General features: G+C 38.9%; 1 protein-coding gene across 3 annotated transcripts in view; it reads right to left on the reverse strand.

Annotated features, from left to right (window-relative positions):
- Positions 1 to 18,054, reverse strand: part of MCTP1 (multiple C2 and transmembrane domain containing 1) — a 497,445-nt gene that overhangs the window by 70,150 nt on the left and 409,241 nt on the right. For all 3 annotated transcript variants that reach the window (XM_065406109.1, XM_065406107.1, XM_065406108.1), the window contains one exon: positions 4,901 to 5,020. In XM_065406109.1, coding sequence (XP_065262181.1) covers positions 4,901 to 5,020 — 120 coding nt within the window. The remainder of the gene's footprint in view (positions 1 to 4,900; positions 5,021 to 18,054) is intronic.

The raw sequence follows: 18,054 nt of genomic DNA on the forward strand, positions 1-18,054 counted from the left end.
CCGAAGGAGCCCAAAGTGAGTATACAGGTTGGAACCCATCTATAAAGGATTTTTTTTAGCCAATCACTGTGCTGTTGAGAGTATAAGCTGAGAACAGGTTATATTTTTGTAGAAGTCAGCAACTAAGGAGACAAGTTATAGAAGACTAATTTTGTGAAATAACCTTTGTGCACTTTCCTGCACTGATGAAAGAGTTTTGAATGTCATGTGTCTCAAGCAGAACCAATGTCAGGATTAGTCGCAGCCCATCTTACTGTATACAGGAGAACTAGAGCATTGTATTGTGAGATAGCAAGCTATTGTTTGGTGAATATGCTGAATATGCTGCACAACTGTTGCTGTGCAATCCTAAACAGTATTGTACAGTGAAAGCAACTCTGTTTTCCCCTTACCTTTATGGGATTACAAAACAAAAGCTAGTTTATATATACGTATTTATATGTGAACCTGAAGATTTTTATTCTCTGGCTACCACTACCATTTATGCTTTTTTAAATACAAGGCAGCTTTTCCTAATGAACTAATGAACTCATGTGCTAATCCCAGATCTATCAGCAACTCTCTATGATACCTGGGGCAAACAACATAACCCCAGTGTTTCTCCATCTATTAATAGAAACAATACTATTTATCATCTTCATAGGTTTGTTGTGAGAATTAAATTAGGTAATGTTTGTAAAGCACAATAAAGAAGAAAAGCACTAGATATGTTGCCTGTTTGCCAAGGCAATAAAAATATCAGTTCTTTGCTTCCCTCTCTCTTTGTTCTCCTTCAATAGGCCAAGTGGTCTGTCATTGTGTCATGCTCTGCTACTCTGTACATAGTATATGGAGGCCCAAAACAGATTAGAAGTGAAAAAGGAGATCTTTTATTGGAGTAAAGTTTCACATAGAAAATTAATCAGGCTGCATCTTGGAAAAAAACTTCCTTGCATCCACCCACAACGCCCTGGAGCATGCTCACTATAGCCTTTGGGCTTCTAACAGTAAATAGCTATTCTCACATTGGCCACCTGGTGGCAATAAGCATAACAAAAATACTTACAACATTACATTTGACATGAACTACCTGAGCTGGTCCCATGTAGAGGCAACACTTCCTACCAGTGACTGATTGACAGGAAGTGTTACTTCCAAAAATACAGATTCAGTGAAGCTGACTAGGAGGGGTGGACAGCAAGGTAGAAAGTGTACGAGAAATAGATACCACTTTGTTTCATACTGTCCCAGGATTCAACATCATTCATCCTTTAATGTTGCCACCTGGGCTCCTTTTCATTCTGCTTCCATTCCAAAATCTTTTGCAACTTAAAAATAACCTGACAAAAGTATTTCTTCTCTTTTGTCCAGTCTCTTTCTGGTTTTCTAACAGTGAGCCTTCATCTTGTGTGTGCGTTCATTTTCATAAAGATGTTCTAGGAGGAGAATTGCTAAGTTGAATAGAAATTATTTTAGTGGGGGAGATATTCAAGGGCATGCTTATTGACAGGAGAAAATGTGAGCTTGTGTGTAGTGTTTCTTTAAATAAAGCAAGAAAACAAGGAAGAGGCAGCTAGGAAGGGTTTCAGACAGAACCTTTGCAGCGAAAGAGAGAAAGAAAAGCACTAAGGATAATACTATTTTACTTATTCTACTAAAGTTCCTCATTCAGTGTTAAAAGAAAGCGATTCTTTCTGTGATACTTTACAATTGTCACGACATGATGTAAAAAGTTTACTTAGTTTGGACCACATGTATTGCTGTGAGACCCTAGTACCACTAGTACTCGGACCACAACCTTAGCAAAAGGAAACAGTCACATTTAGATGAGACCTAAAGTTAATGAACAGAAGTCTACACCTTTCATTTTTATTAATTCAAGTGAATCAGCTGGACAAAATCCTCCTTAAAGCAGATGACCTGGACAAATGGTGAAGCTCATGTGATTCATCTGCATCTATAACTTATTTAATATTCATTCTTCTTTATGCAGATCAAAATGGTGCAAAAATGTGTGTAGTGTTAAAGACTGCTTAACAATATTTAAACAGGATTGTTTAAAAAGTGGAAAGATTGTTTAGAAAGATGAGAGAACGTAATGTTTCTTTAAATCTGTGGAAGCTCTACAGTGATCAGGCTAACCTTAGCTGTGGGCCACAAAGGTGACTACCTAACGTGCTGAATTTGTGGTGGTGCAGTTGTGTGTATTCTTTTGGGGGAAAGTTCCTTGCTCCTTGGAGGCACTGCAGCAGCCACTACCCTGAGTAAACGCAGGAGTATGGCTGTCCTACTGGTGGGGTCCAAGAAGTGTTGCTACTGCTGTGAGTCCTTGACTCTGAGTGGGGGCAGTTCTTCCTCCCCCAGTCTTTCTCCCTTCCTGATGCATTTTTGCTTTGGTCTTACTTGCTGTATGTTGGTGGCAGCTTCTGGGGTTAGAAGAAAATGTCAGAGTGATCATTGACATTGGGCAGGACAATGGTAAGTGCCACCATGGAGGACAAACCTAGCCAAAGCTGGCACAGGTGTTGGTGACACAGCCAGTGGAGGCCAATGGGGCAACCAGGAGGATGTCTGTCTGCTGCGGTGACCCTAGGGCAGCATGAGCTGCTGGTAGGGCATAAACATGGGGTAGTCACTGCAGAGCACCTGGACAGGGGATGAGAGTCCTGATCAGAGAATCTATGAAGCAAGTGGGCCTTTGGCTACTGAGTAACCAGTGACAGGCCCCCAGAGTGACAGTGCCCTTCAGACAGGAGCCCATATAATGGGGAAGCAGTTCCATTTTTCCAGCAGGCTACTTCTCCTGCTGCCAACTTTACTTTGGGATCCTTTGTTGTCTTCTCTGCACACCTAGTCCCACCAAGATTACTTCTCTGCTCTGGGCTCCTGCACCTGCAGAAGTGCCCAGTACTCCTGAAGTAAAATTGTCAATCTGCTACCATGCAAGACTCAAGGAAAAAGCTGAAGCCCTGTCTCCCCTATCTTTCATCACAGGAAAGGAGGAGGAATGTAAGGAGTGTCATCATCTGGAGAACAAGAACAAAGGAGTACAACAAGGGCACTTTTGTGGGGTTTAGTGGGAAAATAATTATTAAAGAAAACCTATGCAAGTCAGATGGAGTTGAGGGTTGGTGATAATGAATTAAAATTGGGGTGCATATATGTAATTTTGCCAAGGACACCAAAACATCTAGCTCCAGCCCTGTCCGCTGAAGCATTGAGAGAAAAGTTCCTTCTTCAGTGTTGGAACATAGCAACTCTGTGATAATTCACCACTGCCATGTGATAGGAAAGTAATCAAACAAGGTGTTAGGGGAAGCAGAAGGTAGAGCTGGAGACAATGACAAGACAGGCAGTACTCTCAAGTGAACCAGCAACCATAAAGATGTTGTGTATGAGTGCATGAAATGGAAGCAAGTCAGCATCCATTTATGATTGGACATATTAGCCTGCCTACCCCCTTGGCATTTTAGTTCACAGCAGATTTGCAATGTTTGTATATACTAATCTGTGGGTCTTTTGAACAGAAACTGACCAGTATCATATGCCAAAGAATGATGTAGGAACTAGAATTTAACCTCCCAAACTCATTGTGTTTACAATTTATCAAAAGCCAGACTAAGTGGCAGGTTAACCTAGCTCACACACAAATTATCTGGGTGTGACTTGTGTTGTAACAAAATTCTTCAGATCATCTGACAAGAGAAGAAAGGATTATGTCACAACAGAATAAGCACCAATGTGCTACAAAAGGGTTGGCACCTATGAGGGCAGAGAAAATGATTCCTGTGCTGTAAAAATATTCTAAGAAGGATGACTTAAGGCTGGTTCATCTCTCATATCCAGATATCTACTCAGCAAATTATTTCATTGATCTGCAGCAGAGTACAGTCTCTTATGCTTCAGTTGGTTAGACAATTGAGATTGGCATGTAGTAGGGGTATTAAAAATCACAAAGAACTCCCCAGTTGTTCTCCTTTCAAGATTACCAATGTGTCTGATTATTTTTCATTCATATTAGACAAGTTTAAAGAACAGTTCTTTATTAATGAGTATAAATTCATGTGCTGGGAGTTGAGCATTTAAAAACACTAATTAATAATAAATATACTTTGCTCTTACAATTTACAGAACCTTTAGCTTGACAATCTCAAAGCAATTTACTAAGGTGGGGGATATGCTTAGTTTACAGATAAGTACTAAGTGACTTGACTGAGGGCACACAACAAGTCACTGCGAGAGCCAGAAATAGAACCCAGATCTTCCGATTTCCAGGACATTCTCTATCCAAGAGAGCACATTGCTTCACTAATCAGTTATTTTTTTCATTGTGTAGTAATTTAGAAGGCAGAAATATTCTTGATGATACTTTGTAAAATTTCCACATGATACGTGTTAGTGAGCTCAGCTAAGACCATCACGTAAAGATTTGTGACCTATCTTGAAAGCCATCTGACAAGTCTGCAGTTCTTAGTGGAAGAGAGGAATTTTGGCAGAATCAGCACTTTTTAATTTCAGTAACTAAAAAAAAATGTCAGACTATAGTTTTTATAAGCTTTCAGCGGGGCTACACACACACACACACACACACACACACACGGTTTTCAAAAGATTTGTTTGCCCTTCCCTAACCAGTAAAATAACCAAACATACACACCAGTTTTGAGGACGGAGCATGCTCTAATGCATTTTTAAAATTAGTTTCAACAAAAGTAGAAACATTTATTGAACAGCTGGAAAAAAAGTTCCATCATGGCTAGGAAGAACTGTCCATCAAACATCATGAACTGAAATGTTTTTGAAAGGACATTGTATTTAAGTAGAGCAATTCAGTTTCTGAAACAAACTCAGTTTTAAAATCTTGTCTTAGTATAAGTTAAAAAACAAGTACAAGTATGTGCTTAAAAAAGTAAATACTTACTGTATCATGTTGCGTGTTATCTTTCCCCGATAGGATCAAGAAATAGTTCCATGCCAACAGTAACAACAAAGCAAGCGGAATCATGTAGAGCTCAAAGTTCCAAACCACAAAAAGAAAAAGCTAAAAGATAGAGGAGAGATAAATGATTAAACTCTGAATTTATTCAAAGTAAGGAGCAGTACATTAAACAAATCTAAACAAAACAACACTCTCTCTCTCTCTGAACAGAGACCAGGAATGATTGGTTAATGTGGCTGAATGCGCAACTGAAACCACAAGTTTGAAAGCTACTACACCTCTGAAAATCAGTGGTGACATGACAAATTTGATATAAAGCATCAAACTAAATATATACAAAAGGAAATATAAAACATTCCAAAAATGTGAAAACATTTGAATAAACAGCAATAACAATAAAGGATCAGAAATACTTTAATAAAGATTTTGTTTAACTTAAAAAAAAACAACAACAACATTCCCAGGGTTTATTAAGAGAGTCTTCATGGGGCACAGCTTTCAGCTAAAAATACTAAAGAAAAGGTGAACAAGATGACACTTGTACACATACACCTCTACCCCGATATAACGCGACCCGATATATCACAAATTCATATATAACACAGTAAAGCAGCGCTCGGGGGGGGAGGGGGGCTGCGCACTCCGGCGGATCAAAGCAAGTTCGATATAACGCAGTTTCACCTATAATGCAGTAAGATTTTTTGACTCCTGAGGACAGCGTTATATCGGGGTAGAGGTGTATTTGTTGAGATTTTTCTCTTCTTGTAATAGACTTCCAGCTCTCACAACTAACATTTTTAAAACTCTAGAATTAAGAGATCTAAAATTACTTGCTTGATTTTCCTCTCACATGACAAAAATGGTAGCTGAAAATACTATGGTAAATGATACTATTGCTGAACCTGCTCCCAGTCTTCAGCATCATGTATTGGTAACACTACATGCTTTTCTTCCGAATACTATATTCAAGCCTTGCACTTCCTTACATTTCTTCTGCTTTCTAAAATTAATCAAGTGCAGTGTCCCAGAACTATGGCAAACCCAAACCAAAACATAGCTAACTAGAGCAGAGGTTCTCAAATGTCATTGTGCCGTGACCCCCTTCTGACAACAACAATTACTACATGACTCCAGGAGGGGGGACCGAAGCCTGAGGCTGTCCGAGCCCTGCCCCGTGCAGGTGGGCCAAAGTCGAAGCCCAAGGGCTTCTACCTCAGGCGGGGGGCCTGTAACCTGAGCCCTCCCACCCAGGACTGAAGCCCTCTGGCTTTGATTTGGTCCCAGGCGGTGCGGCTCGGGCTTCAGCCCTGGGCCCCAGCAAGTCTAATACCAGCCCTGGTGACCCCATTAAAATTGAGTCACGAACCACTTTGGGGTCCTGACCTACAGTTTGAGAACCGCTGTACTAACTCAAACTAAAAAATGGCTCCTTTTTCTCATTCCTATACTTTAGGTACATTTTGGTTTGATCAAGAACTAAAAAGGGATTTTAATAATCCCTTAAAATTGAGGATTATGTTTAATAGAGCCAAAACAGAACATCGGATCATAAAAGACTAATGCAAATACCAGTGTAAAAACCTACATTTTTAAGAAATCCACACTACCAGATCAATTAACTTGCCTTCTTCCGTCCTACGGCCACCAAATGGCCTGTATATGAATGTCTTGGGAGATTGCAGGACAAGCTTGATAGCTATTGAAATTTTTGCAACGGAAAGGTGTTATGTGGTATCACACAATTAAAGGGGTATTGGCACTTTTGATACTCATTACTGCATTTGGGAAATCTGTATGTTGTTCAGGTTATTTAGTTTAAAAGGAAACCTATTAGAAGTAGTGTTGAGTAAGAAACAAGTTTTAAGAGAATTCCAGAGATCTGTAAGAATTACTTATGAGAGAATTCTTCTAAGGATTTACTAACATACATTTTGAGAGGAACATTTACAGGAGTGTGATTTAGCAAGATCAACTCAAGTCAGCTTAAAACAGGAATCTCCAGCTCAGAAAAGAAACTCACCTCTATTTGCTCAGAAAAAGGCTTGAGTGAATAGGTAAGAACATAAGAGCGGCCATACTGGGTCAGCCCAAAGGTCCATCTAGCCAAGTATTCTGTCTTCCAACAGTGGCCAATGCCAGGTGCCCCAGAGGGAATGAACAGAACAGGTAATCATCAAGTGATCCATCCCATCGCCTGTTCCCATCTTCTGGCAAACAGAGGCTAGGGACACCATCCCTGCCCATCCTGGATAATAACCATTGATGGACCTATTCTCCCTGAACTTATATAGTTCTTTTTTGAACCCTGTTATAGTCTTGGCCTTCACAACATCCTCTGGCAAGGAGTTCCACAGGTTGATGGTGCGTTGTGTGAAAAAATACTTTCTTTTGTTTGTTTTAAACCTGCTGCTTATTAATTTCATTTGGTGGCCCCTAGTTCTTGTGTTATGAGTAGTAAATAACACTTCCTTATTTACTTTCTTCACACCAGTCATGATTTTATAGACCTCTATCATACCTCCCCCTTAGTCCTCTCTTTTCCAAGTTGAAAAGTCCCAATCTTATTAATCTCTTCTCATATGGAAGCCATTCCATACCTCTAATCATTTTTGTAGACTTCGATAGGAGCTCTGGAAGTAAACTCTGACAGACAGGGGAAAACAAATTCCAGAGACTGCCTGTTGTGAACTGCCCCTGCCTGCAGATGTCCCTAGCCTTAATTTTAAATCTGGTGACCGGTAGATGGAGAGAAGTAATTTCTAAAGAAAGACCCAACTGCATATGGCTTTGTAGAATAAAAACAACACCCTGAAACAAATTGGTGACCAGTTCCGTCTATGGAATACAGACGTAATGTGCTCCTGGTCTTCAAGGGTAGTACCAAGCAGAGTTCACTATAATAATGCACTCTAGTAAGAAGACAGACATAGTTAACTATGGCAAAGCCCACATCTGGAGGGAAAGGGTGTAAGCTCCTAATTTGATGCAAATGAAAGCAAGCATTATTGGTTACTGCTGCAAGCTCTGAATCCATGCATGAAAACAAAGGACTCTTAGGCTAGAAACCTTTAACAATACGCAGACATTTCCAATGAATACAAAGAGTACATATACATTGCCATCTCGTTTAGATGATTTTCCTGACCCACCAGCACTATTTCCATCTTGTCTGGGATGAGCTTCAACCAATTTTCTCATTAAAACACCTGACTCAGTCAGACACTAGTAAAGCAAGAACACCACATTTGCTATGAAAATGAAATGAATGGCTATGGGAAATCAGCATAGTGATAGGACTGCAGCTCAATCCGCTTCACTATCCCCCCCGCCATTAGAAAAATGCACAATAAATAAGACATGCAACAAACTAAAAACTCCCAATATTAGAAAGAGACTAACATACATGAATATCTGGGGCAAAATGATGAAAAAAAATTAGGGGTATTTTTCAGTTCCCACAGACAAAGCATCTTACAACTATTTAAAAAAGAAAAAGCTGTGTATGTGAATCTATTCCTTTAATTTCATTTCACCCATGAAAGGGAAGGGAAACTACATATTCCTCCATTAAACAAGTACAGGTAATACAAGAATGAAACAGGTGGAAAAGAAAAGGAAGGATGAAAGGTTCCTGGGCCCTACCCATACCTGTAAAACATCCAATTGAACATGGACTATATCTGCTATGATCTCTTCTAAAGAAATAATGGGTCCTCTCAAGCTTAAAAGAAAAAAAAAAGGATCTTCATTACTACTGAAACAAGCCAACTATTTTAAGGGAGGAGTGGGTGTCCCAAAGGTTACAGTTTAATATAGCTGCCATTTCCTGCATAGGATACTACACAGGAGGATTTTTTCCTTCCTTTTCCCCTGCTGACAAGGATTTCAAGAGCATAGGCATGAACCCGTCAGTTACAACATCACACCAGTTGATACCCTTAGTGAGATATATATGCATAAAATGATTATTCAGTGAGACACGTGATACTACCCTAGTGTACCACACTTCAAAAAATAATTTAAGTTGGAATATTGAATATCCTATTCTTTTGCAAACTATAGTATTTTAAAAAGAAATCTCATCCAAAATGATTAACACTTCCTACTGTTCAGGAAAAAAAAAAAGCCTGCCCTTTCAGGCTAGCAGCTGTGGATCATTAGCTTTCCAGTGATGAGGTGTGTTTGATGAGTATTTTTCTTTCTAATTAAGAGACGAGATTCTCTATTTGACTCTCTTCAGACAGAAGTGAAGAGAAAGCAATCTGCCTATGTGGAAAGGCCATATCCTACAGAACAATTATTTCAGATGTCTTTATAGCTACTCCCTTCTAATTTCATTTCTTTTTTTTAACTGAACCCACATTTGCACCCAAGCCTTCACAGCATTTACCTATTTGTCACCTAAGCCTGCCCCTATTATATTACCCCTATTTTTTACTATAATTAAACATGTATCAGACATTTTACCACTAGGAAAGGAAACTGTGAGAAATAGTCAAGTAAGTCCTAGATACTATGGCCCATATATCTTCAGCTACAGCTAAAGGTGCAGGGAAGGAAGGTACAAGTGTGGTTGTAAACTACCTTTGTACTCCCCAAGCCTGGGTTGGCTGTGCTAGGCTAGTCCTTCAGGATAAATTACATTAGAAAACTGAGATTAAGGCATGATCATGCCATCTTCATTAATACATGTAATTTTTACTCCAATGAAAAATTTCATTGATTTAAGTGGTATTTCTCTCATAAGTAAGGGTCGCATTATTGGGTCCTTAAGGACTTACCCCAAACTTCATATAGAGTCTTTGCCACAGCCAGGAACAGAGCCTATGTTTGTGACTCTGAGTCCTGTGCTTTAATCATAACATCACCCTTCCCCCTTTAAGCTTAAAATTCTTGTGGGTATTATTCTTTTCTCATGTTTTTGGACTCTTGGATGTTTTCTCAAAAAATGGAAAGAAAACCTACATAATGTATTGTTTGGGTCTCCTATCTACGTGCTGTCGGTTTCGAGGCTTCAATTAAATAGTGTATGTTCTCTGCACTGTAAAACACTGAAAGAATTGTTTCAGTTCAACTTGGCCTGTAGTCTGCTGCCTGATCCATTAAAAAACAAAAACAAAAAAAACCCAAAACCACACACACACACACACACACACACACAAGGAATGTAAGTACTGCCTTTGGTGGTTAATTCCCATCTCACCCTCGGTGATATTTTTATTTTTAAAAAAGCATTTTCTTCCACTTCATTGGATCCCATGCATCCTGCAAGTGTAAATGTAAACATCATATTTGAGTCAGAGCATGCACATTCAGAAGGGTGTGGAGAAAATGAGCTTCGTAAGCAAATATTAAAATACTCCTACGTTTTTCAGGCTGATTACCTGAACACAAGGTCTATGTGAAATTCAAAAGGTCTGAACCTTAGCCTAGCTATCTACATCTACAGTATGCAAAAGTAGCCTGGAAAAAGAGTGAAAGCATGGTGTGATAGTTAAAGAAAAGTATCAGGAGCCATCCCACTCTCAAATTTGCAATGTGACCTTGGATAAGTCACTTAACCTCTTACCTCAGCTTCCCCCATTTAAAAGTGCCTCTTTGGAGCCCTGAAAGTGTTCTAAATCCTTTGAGGAGCTATAAATACAGTAAGCATTAACACTTACAGGAACAAACTATTGTGAGATTTCCTATATTTTCCCCCTTTCAGTGCTGTGGAAATGTACTCCATTTCACTGCGATCTGGATTTTTTCCCCTTTCATCCTGCCTAGAACCAGGAAATGCAGAGGCATCCAAGATGAAAAATAATTTCATAAATGTTAAGTAACCTTTTATTTTAACCTAAAGAAGCGTTAAGTTGAGGTTTAGTTCAAGCTTTAAGTGAAGTTTCAGGTCAATTCTTATTTTAATCCAAGCCCTGATGAGCCCTTTGGCATATTAAAAATTATGTTGGCTATCTAGTTAGAATACTTTGGTGCAGTATAAAGAAAAACAGTTGATATCAAAGTTAACATTTCTTAACAGACGGGACAGTTCTGGTCTTGGTTTTTGCATGCCGAGAGCTTGTATTATAAGTCAATAGTTATATTACATTTAAATTCTTTCATGTAAGCATGGTTTGACTCCAGCTATTAAAGAAGCAAGTATGAGAATTAGATACGACTCATTTGATGTGTTTCAACCCACCCAATCTTCTGTAGAAACAGCTCTATAGCTAAATGGACTTATTTCACCCGAACAACCTCAAAGACGATGCTATCATCCAATCATAACATAATGTAGGTTACCTGTGTCTTGACAAGTTTGTCAGCACCAATAAAACCTGCCAGCTAGAGGCTTGAAAGATTTTTATTTAAATTTAGATTTTCCCCCCACTTACAACTTGTACTGACATTTCACATCATTTTATAGAAGTCAAAGAAGAAAGTGCTATGACTTTGCTTTGAGGATACTGACAATTCCAAAAAAGCGAGCCCCAGAGTCTGTGAATACAAGCATCACATTAACAGCACGTGAATTACAGATGTAAAATTCATACCACTTATGACTTTCATATAGCAAAAGTTAGATGGAAATAAAAACGACATATTTACAAAGGAATCTGTACATATTCACAAAATGTTGACTCTCTCTTGGGTCACTAAAAACAACGAGTAGTCCTTGTGGCACCTTAGAGACTAACAAATTTATTTGGGCATAAGCTTTCGTGGGCTAGAACCCACTTCATCAGATGCATGGAGTGAAAAATACAGAGCAGGTATAAATACATGAAAGGATGGAGGTGTGAGTAACAGTAGGGAGAAATTGGTATTGGGGAAATTGAGTTTAGGTTTTGCAATGACCCAACCATTCCCAGTCTTTATTCAGGCCTTATCTGATGGTATCCAATTTGCAAATTAATTCCAGTTTTGCAACTTCACGTTGCAGGTTCTCCTACTGGTTTTTTAATGTTATGATTCCTGATGTCAGAAACATTCAAAAACCAGTAGCTTCAATCTCTCTGGTCACTCAACAACAGACCTAAAAGTGGCAATTCTTCAACAAAAAAACTTCAAAAACAGACTCCAACATGAAGTTGCAGAACTTAATTTCTCCCTACTGTCATTCACACCTTCTTGTCAACTGTCTGTAATGGGCCACTCTCTTACCACTTCAAAAGTTATTTTTCCTCCCTTGGTATCCTGCTGTTAATTGATTTATCGCGTTAGACTGACCTCACACTTGGAAAAGCAACCCCCTTTCATGTATTTATATCTGCTCCTGTATTTTCCACTCCATACATCTGATGAAGTGGGTTCTAGCCCACGAAAGCTTATGCCCAAATAGATTTGTTAGTCTCTAAGGTGCCACAAGGACTCCTCGTTGTTTTTGCTGATACAGACTAACACGGCTACCACTCTGAATCTTGGGTCATTCTCTCTTTCACTTTAGATTTTCTACCTGGCTACTATCACTAATACAGCTCAGAAATTCTTAAGCCTGGTTCACTGAAAAGATCAGCGTATGCAGGTCTACTGCCATTCTGGACTGAAGTTCAATACATATTTGTTCTCTCAGATTTACAAAACACACAATTAAGAGAAATTGGTATTACTCTGCCTGTGACAAATACACTGGTATCAAGTAACGACTTCCCTACAAAGATACATTAGTGACTAGATCAAAGAAACTCCTCAGAATAAGGCTATTAGGTTCATCAAAGCTTGTCCCTTTTTAGTACTCCATTTCCCCAACAGAGTCTCAATTTTTTTCTTGAATGACCCATGTCTTTGTCTCTGCAACATTACCTAGCAAATCATTCTATACATTAATTATTTTTAAGTGAAAAAGTGCTTTTAATGCCTCTCCTCAATTTGTTTTTGTTTTACTTTTCCATGTGCATCTTAAGTAGAGTTACTGTTTTCAGTGCAGCACTGATGCAGGGGTAATCACTGTCTAAAAGATTCAAGGCATTATATAAATCAGTTATATCCCTGTTAAGTGTCTGATTTTTCTCTAGGCTATACAAAATGCAGCTTTTTAAGCCTTCCCTCATTGCTCATGCCTTCTAGGTTTGAGATCAATCTAATTCTTCTTGCCTCTTAAGCTTCCTCAATGACTGTTTAACACAATTACAGAACTGAACATGCTATTTCATTTCAAAGTGCCTTGATACAAAAGGTATCATTTCTGTACAATACACTTTACATTTTAGACACATTTTCTAAACAGTTAAATCTATTTTACAACATTGTCTCTATATTTTTACATAGGAATTTACTGCTTTACAATTTCAGCAGGTTCTTCTGTAGTTTTCTCACTGATAGGAGGAGGTATTGAATGTGGAAACGACTAAATATGTTTGACTTTACTACACCTGCAAAATTAAAGTTTTTTTCCCCGCATAATAACCCAGGTGAAAATCCTTTTGAATTATTTACCTATCTCTATGTGCTCACTGCAATAATCAAATATACATGATCAGCAAATATAACCAATTTAGAACTTAGCTACACACAAAAGTTGCAACACTTTGTGCTGCTTTAACTATACTGATATAGCTAAACTCCCCTCCAACCCAGCACGGAAAGGGAATAATCAGTATAAGGTACCTTTATACGAGTATAACTGTGCCCACACTAGGGGTTGTACCTGTTAATTATTATACAATCACACGCCTAACCAACACAATTATGCTGGTACATCATCTGTAGGTAGTCCAGGCCTGGGTTTGTCTCATCTTACTGTTGTAACTCCTTAGGCCTGGTCTACACTTAATATACCTATGTTGGGAAAAGCCCTAGTATAGATATAGTCATACCAATCTGACTGTTCTTATACCATTTAACTGCATCCGCACCAGAGGATTTTGCTGGGTCAACTATACTGGTATAGCCAGCAAAACCCTTCTAGTGTAGACAAGGTTTGACATAATAATGTTGGGTGAAATTCACAAGGCTTTTGTAATTGTGTGGAAACTCTATGGGGGCTGACTTAAAACTTCGGGCAAGCTGTAGAAATGCAATATTACCCTTCTGTGGCCATTATTCCAGCAATATAGATTGGAGGAATCTTGGTGAGTTCCTTCTTCAGGCTGTTAAAGAAAAGATTTTTTTCAATTCAACCACAGTCCCAACTAGAAGAGGATCTGTAGCTTCTCACCCATGCTAGCTACTCCATTCCTTCTGCCTGGTCAGTTTCCATCTGCCTCTTCATTGTCACTGGCTTTTCCACCAAGCCCCAAATTGTATCCTATCATAGAATTCCTCCCCATCCCCACTCATTTACCCAGTGGGCCATTATCCCCAAACCCATCATTAAGGACACAGCAAAACTACATGGCATTTCAAAACAGGAAATGAAGAAACTGTACAATTATGGAAACTTCCACTTTGACTCTTGAGGGATACTGCTCAACTTCTCTTCCTGTATCTGAAATAGCCAGTGACTATCCAAATATGGAAAAATAAATGAAATACCTGCCGAGATATTTCCTTTTTCCCTGAAAAAAAAATTGAATTTTCTACTTCTAAAAGTTACCATATGCATAAATTTAAATTTATTAAGCACCTTTATTATTACTAGAAAAGGCACATATTCTAACGAAGAATTTCCATTCAAATGTACAGAGCATCAGGATATGCAGGGTAAGTCTAGCTGCTGTACAAGCAAATTTTGTGGTTGCATTTGGTAAACAGGTAAATGTATACTTTGCTGGATGTACAGTCAATGTTGACATTTAAGCAGTAGTAATTAGGATTCAAAGTCACCTGGTTAAGAGGAAAGCGGGCAGTCTAACCCTTTCTTTGTAGTTTTGCTTCAGTCTGTCTGTACACTAAGATACTTTCTAAGAAGAGAGTATAGAAAATTATGCAATATGTCCTAAAATCCGATTTCACAGATCAGATTTGATTTGCCCTTAAACAGAGCTCTTCTGGGAGATACTCAAGGCCAAATTTTCAGATTAGACTTATCCTGCAGTTTTGCTCCCACAAATATTTGTTGGTGGCGTTAGGTCAGTTGGACATGTAAGTACCTGGTTGCTTCTACAAATTGGTTACTTTGATCGTCAGGGGATTTTAATTGTTTCTACAAAGTACTGCTTTTCCAAATCTGGCCATTCATGCAGACCCCAAACTTTGTATCATTAACCTTCCTCCTCCCTCCACCTCCTTCTCCCAAAGAGAAGTCAAGTAGGAAACCAATTTTTTTTTAAACCCACAAGAGTTTCTCTTTATTCAAATTTTACTATATGTGGATTTGTTTAAATTTCCCTGTGGTTTTTTTTAATTTTCAATATTAGGCCCATCCTGCTAGGTGCTGATTGCCATTAACTCTCATTTGGCTTAAACTCATTTGGAATCATGTGGATTTATTTTCATGGACCTGCTCCATTTTACTGTTATGGGACGCCTAGAACATTGGCTAGGAGTAACTGCTAAATAAACGAACAGTGCTAAAGATTTGTTGACTTTCCATTCTCCCTAAATACTTAATATCTGTGTCTCAATTGGAAAGTCATTTCGCTGATGTTAGTTAAAAAAATAACTATACTCCATGTAAATACATTTTAAGGAATAATAATATATTTCAGCTACCTTACCACCCTTTGTAACTGCATCTCCCAGTCTGTCTTGTAATTTTCTAATTTTCTCCTTCACTGATTTCAAATCTTTTATCCTCAGTTCTGGAAAAAACTTCACAAGTTATGGTTAACATCTCTAGCAATGTCTGCATGTTTCTCTTTGCAATTCAAATATTAATCTTAGGCTGATTTAGGAGACTTCTCTTCTCTTTACAGTATTTTACTTTTGCTATATGATGCCTAAGGGGAAAAACTGATTTTTTTTTCTTGATTGAGCTGCTAGTTTTTTAATTCTGGAGAGCGCTATATATTTGTATACTAGGTATATATTTCTCTTCTATATTTACCAAACCTCTAAACACTCGTTTCGAAAAGGCTGCAGTAATAGGAAGTCAACAGAGAATACTGTTTCGACAGCAAAGCAAGTCAAGCTCCAACTGTTCAAACAGCCTGAATTCTGTGGTAAAAAGAAAAAAGGTAAAAAGAAAGGCCCTAGGCCAAGGCCACTGAGACAGGCAGGTATTTTTAGATACCTAGATGACTCTAATACAATTCTACAATACTTTCTTTAAACAAAATGCAACAAAACATAATTCTTTAAGCGCCTTCTAAGCTGGGTTTTCTTTAGGAAAATGCAGAGATTTTTGAGGAAGCTAAAGTACATTCAGGTAGAAGTAAAAACACCTGTGCTATAAACAAAATATAGATATCGATTATTAACATAAATGGTGGAAACAATGTCCTTTTCATTCAACACATTTACCACTGCACAGTGTCCCAGAAAAGGGATGGAAAACAAAGAATTTTGTTGGTATTTATTTTCCCCTCCAGAGGCACAGAGGGTACACCTTAAACTTGCTCGGTGCAACTAAGATATTACATATGAACTAGGAGTTAATTTGATTTCCATGTGCCTTCACTAGACTTAGACCCCTTTGCACAGATCCAGCAGTAGAAGGGGACTTAAAATTGCCCTATGCAGTGGGAAAATCCACAGCTTGTGTAGCCCATACACACCACTTGGGAGGTAGGGTATGTGTTCAGAGCCAAGAAAGGAAGGGCCAGAGCACAGTTCACTCCAGTGATCGGGAACTCTTCCTGCTGGTATTGAAATAGGGTAAGCTGCCTCCTGTGCATCCCCTCAGAGTCTAGGATCACACTATATGCAGCCTGCCTCTATTTTCTCCCTCTTCAGGCACCTCCTTAAGAACTCACTCAGTTCAAAGGATCCCCTTGTGGGGGTTAAATTTGTTGAGTCCTCCAGTGTATACTGGCTCTCTAGACTCCAATCCTAGTTCAGTGTTTCTCTCCTGGCAGGCCAAAATAACAAAGACATACTCACACAGTCTTTATCCCAAGTTTCAGCTGGACACAGCCCCTCCTCCAAGGGACTGTCTTTCTGCTTCCCAGTTCCTCCTGCTTGGAGTTTGCTCTTCTCCTCAGGCTGTCTCAGCTGTTACCCTCCCCCTACTCATTCAGAACCCTGGAAGAGCACTCTTAATTCCTGCTGTGTCTACAGACGTAGCTCTGGTGTCCTGGACTTCCCCCCTTCAGTGCAGCTTCCTGCTACTTTTATACTGGAATCACCTGATTCCTCTCAGGTAGGGCTCATTCTGCAATCACAGCAGCTTTGCCCCAGCTATCCAACCCATAAGGCAAGTTAGCCTGTTACTGGTATAAATTAAAGGATTCCTGAGGCTGGTCCCAGGATTGGGGGGGCTGGGAGTGGCAGAGGGGGTATGACACCAGTTACACTCCTCTCTTCTTAGATGTATTAAGGTCAGATCAGCTGCATCTGAGTGTTAAGCTCTATATCATCAGGAACCCAATGGCATTTCTTGTGACTAGAGAGAGAGTCACTTTCTGAACTGATGAGGATTAGCAAGCAATGGAGAACTGGGCCTTGTATACATGAGGATGGGGACTATTCCAGTTACATACATTTGATGATGGCTGTGACACATTTATCTCTTGTGAAAAGGCTGCATCAGTGCCCACATAACTGGTGCACATACCAATTTAGCTTCCTGGGAAAGCTGGCGATGAGAAGCACCTGGACTTCTGAAATGAAATATGTCCATCGGATAACTGAAGTGTTATGTGCAGACAAAATAGAAGGGGTTTGCTTAGCAAAACCAAGTAGAAGGCAATAAAGTGTCTGCTTTTGGCTTATAACTAAAGAAAGAACATGAAATTTTGGGGAGAGTTAATTCACAATCACAAGAAGTGGATCCAAAAAAGTTTATTCCATTTATGACTGAATGGAAAGCAAAGATGGAGAACAACCATGAGTGAACAAAACAGGCAGAAAGCTCTGTGGAGTCAGGCGAACTGGGTAGGAGAGAATTTGGAAGAAAACAGCATGTCATGAAAGTAAAAATATAGTTGTATTATAATCATGCTGACTAACTTAATTTTGGCATGAGATTTTACATATTTTCATTTCAGTTTGTTAATGTTCGCTCTCGTCAACTTATCTATGGTCCTACCCATTGTACTGAGAAATAAATTCTCTCTCCATTCATGCCACAAACACAGCAGGAAAACTCTTTGAAAGAGACCAGCAATAGTTTA

The sequence above is a fragment of the Emys orbicularis genome, chromosome 6 (genome assembly GCF_028017835.1).
Source record: "Emys orbicularis isolate rEmyOrb1 chromosome 6, rEmyOrb1.hap1, whole genome shotgun sequence".
Classification (NCBI taxonomy): domain Eukaryota; kingdom Metazoa; phylum Chordata; order Testudines; family Emydidae; genus Emys; species Emys orbicularis.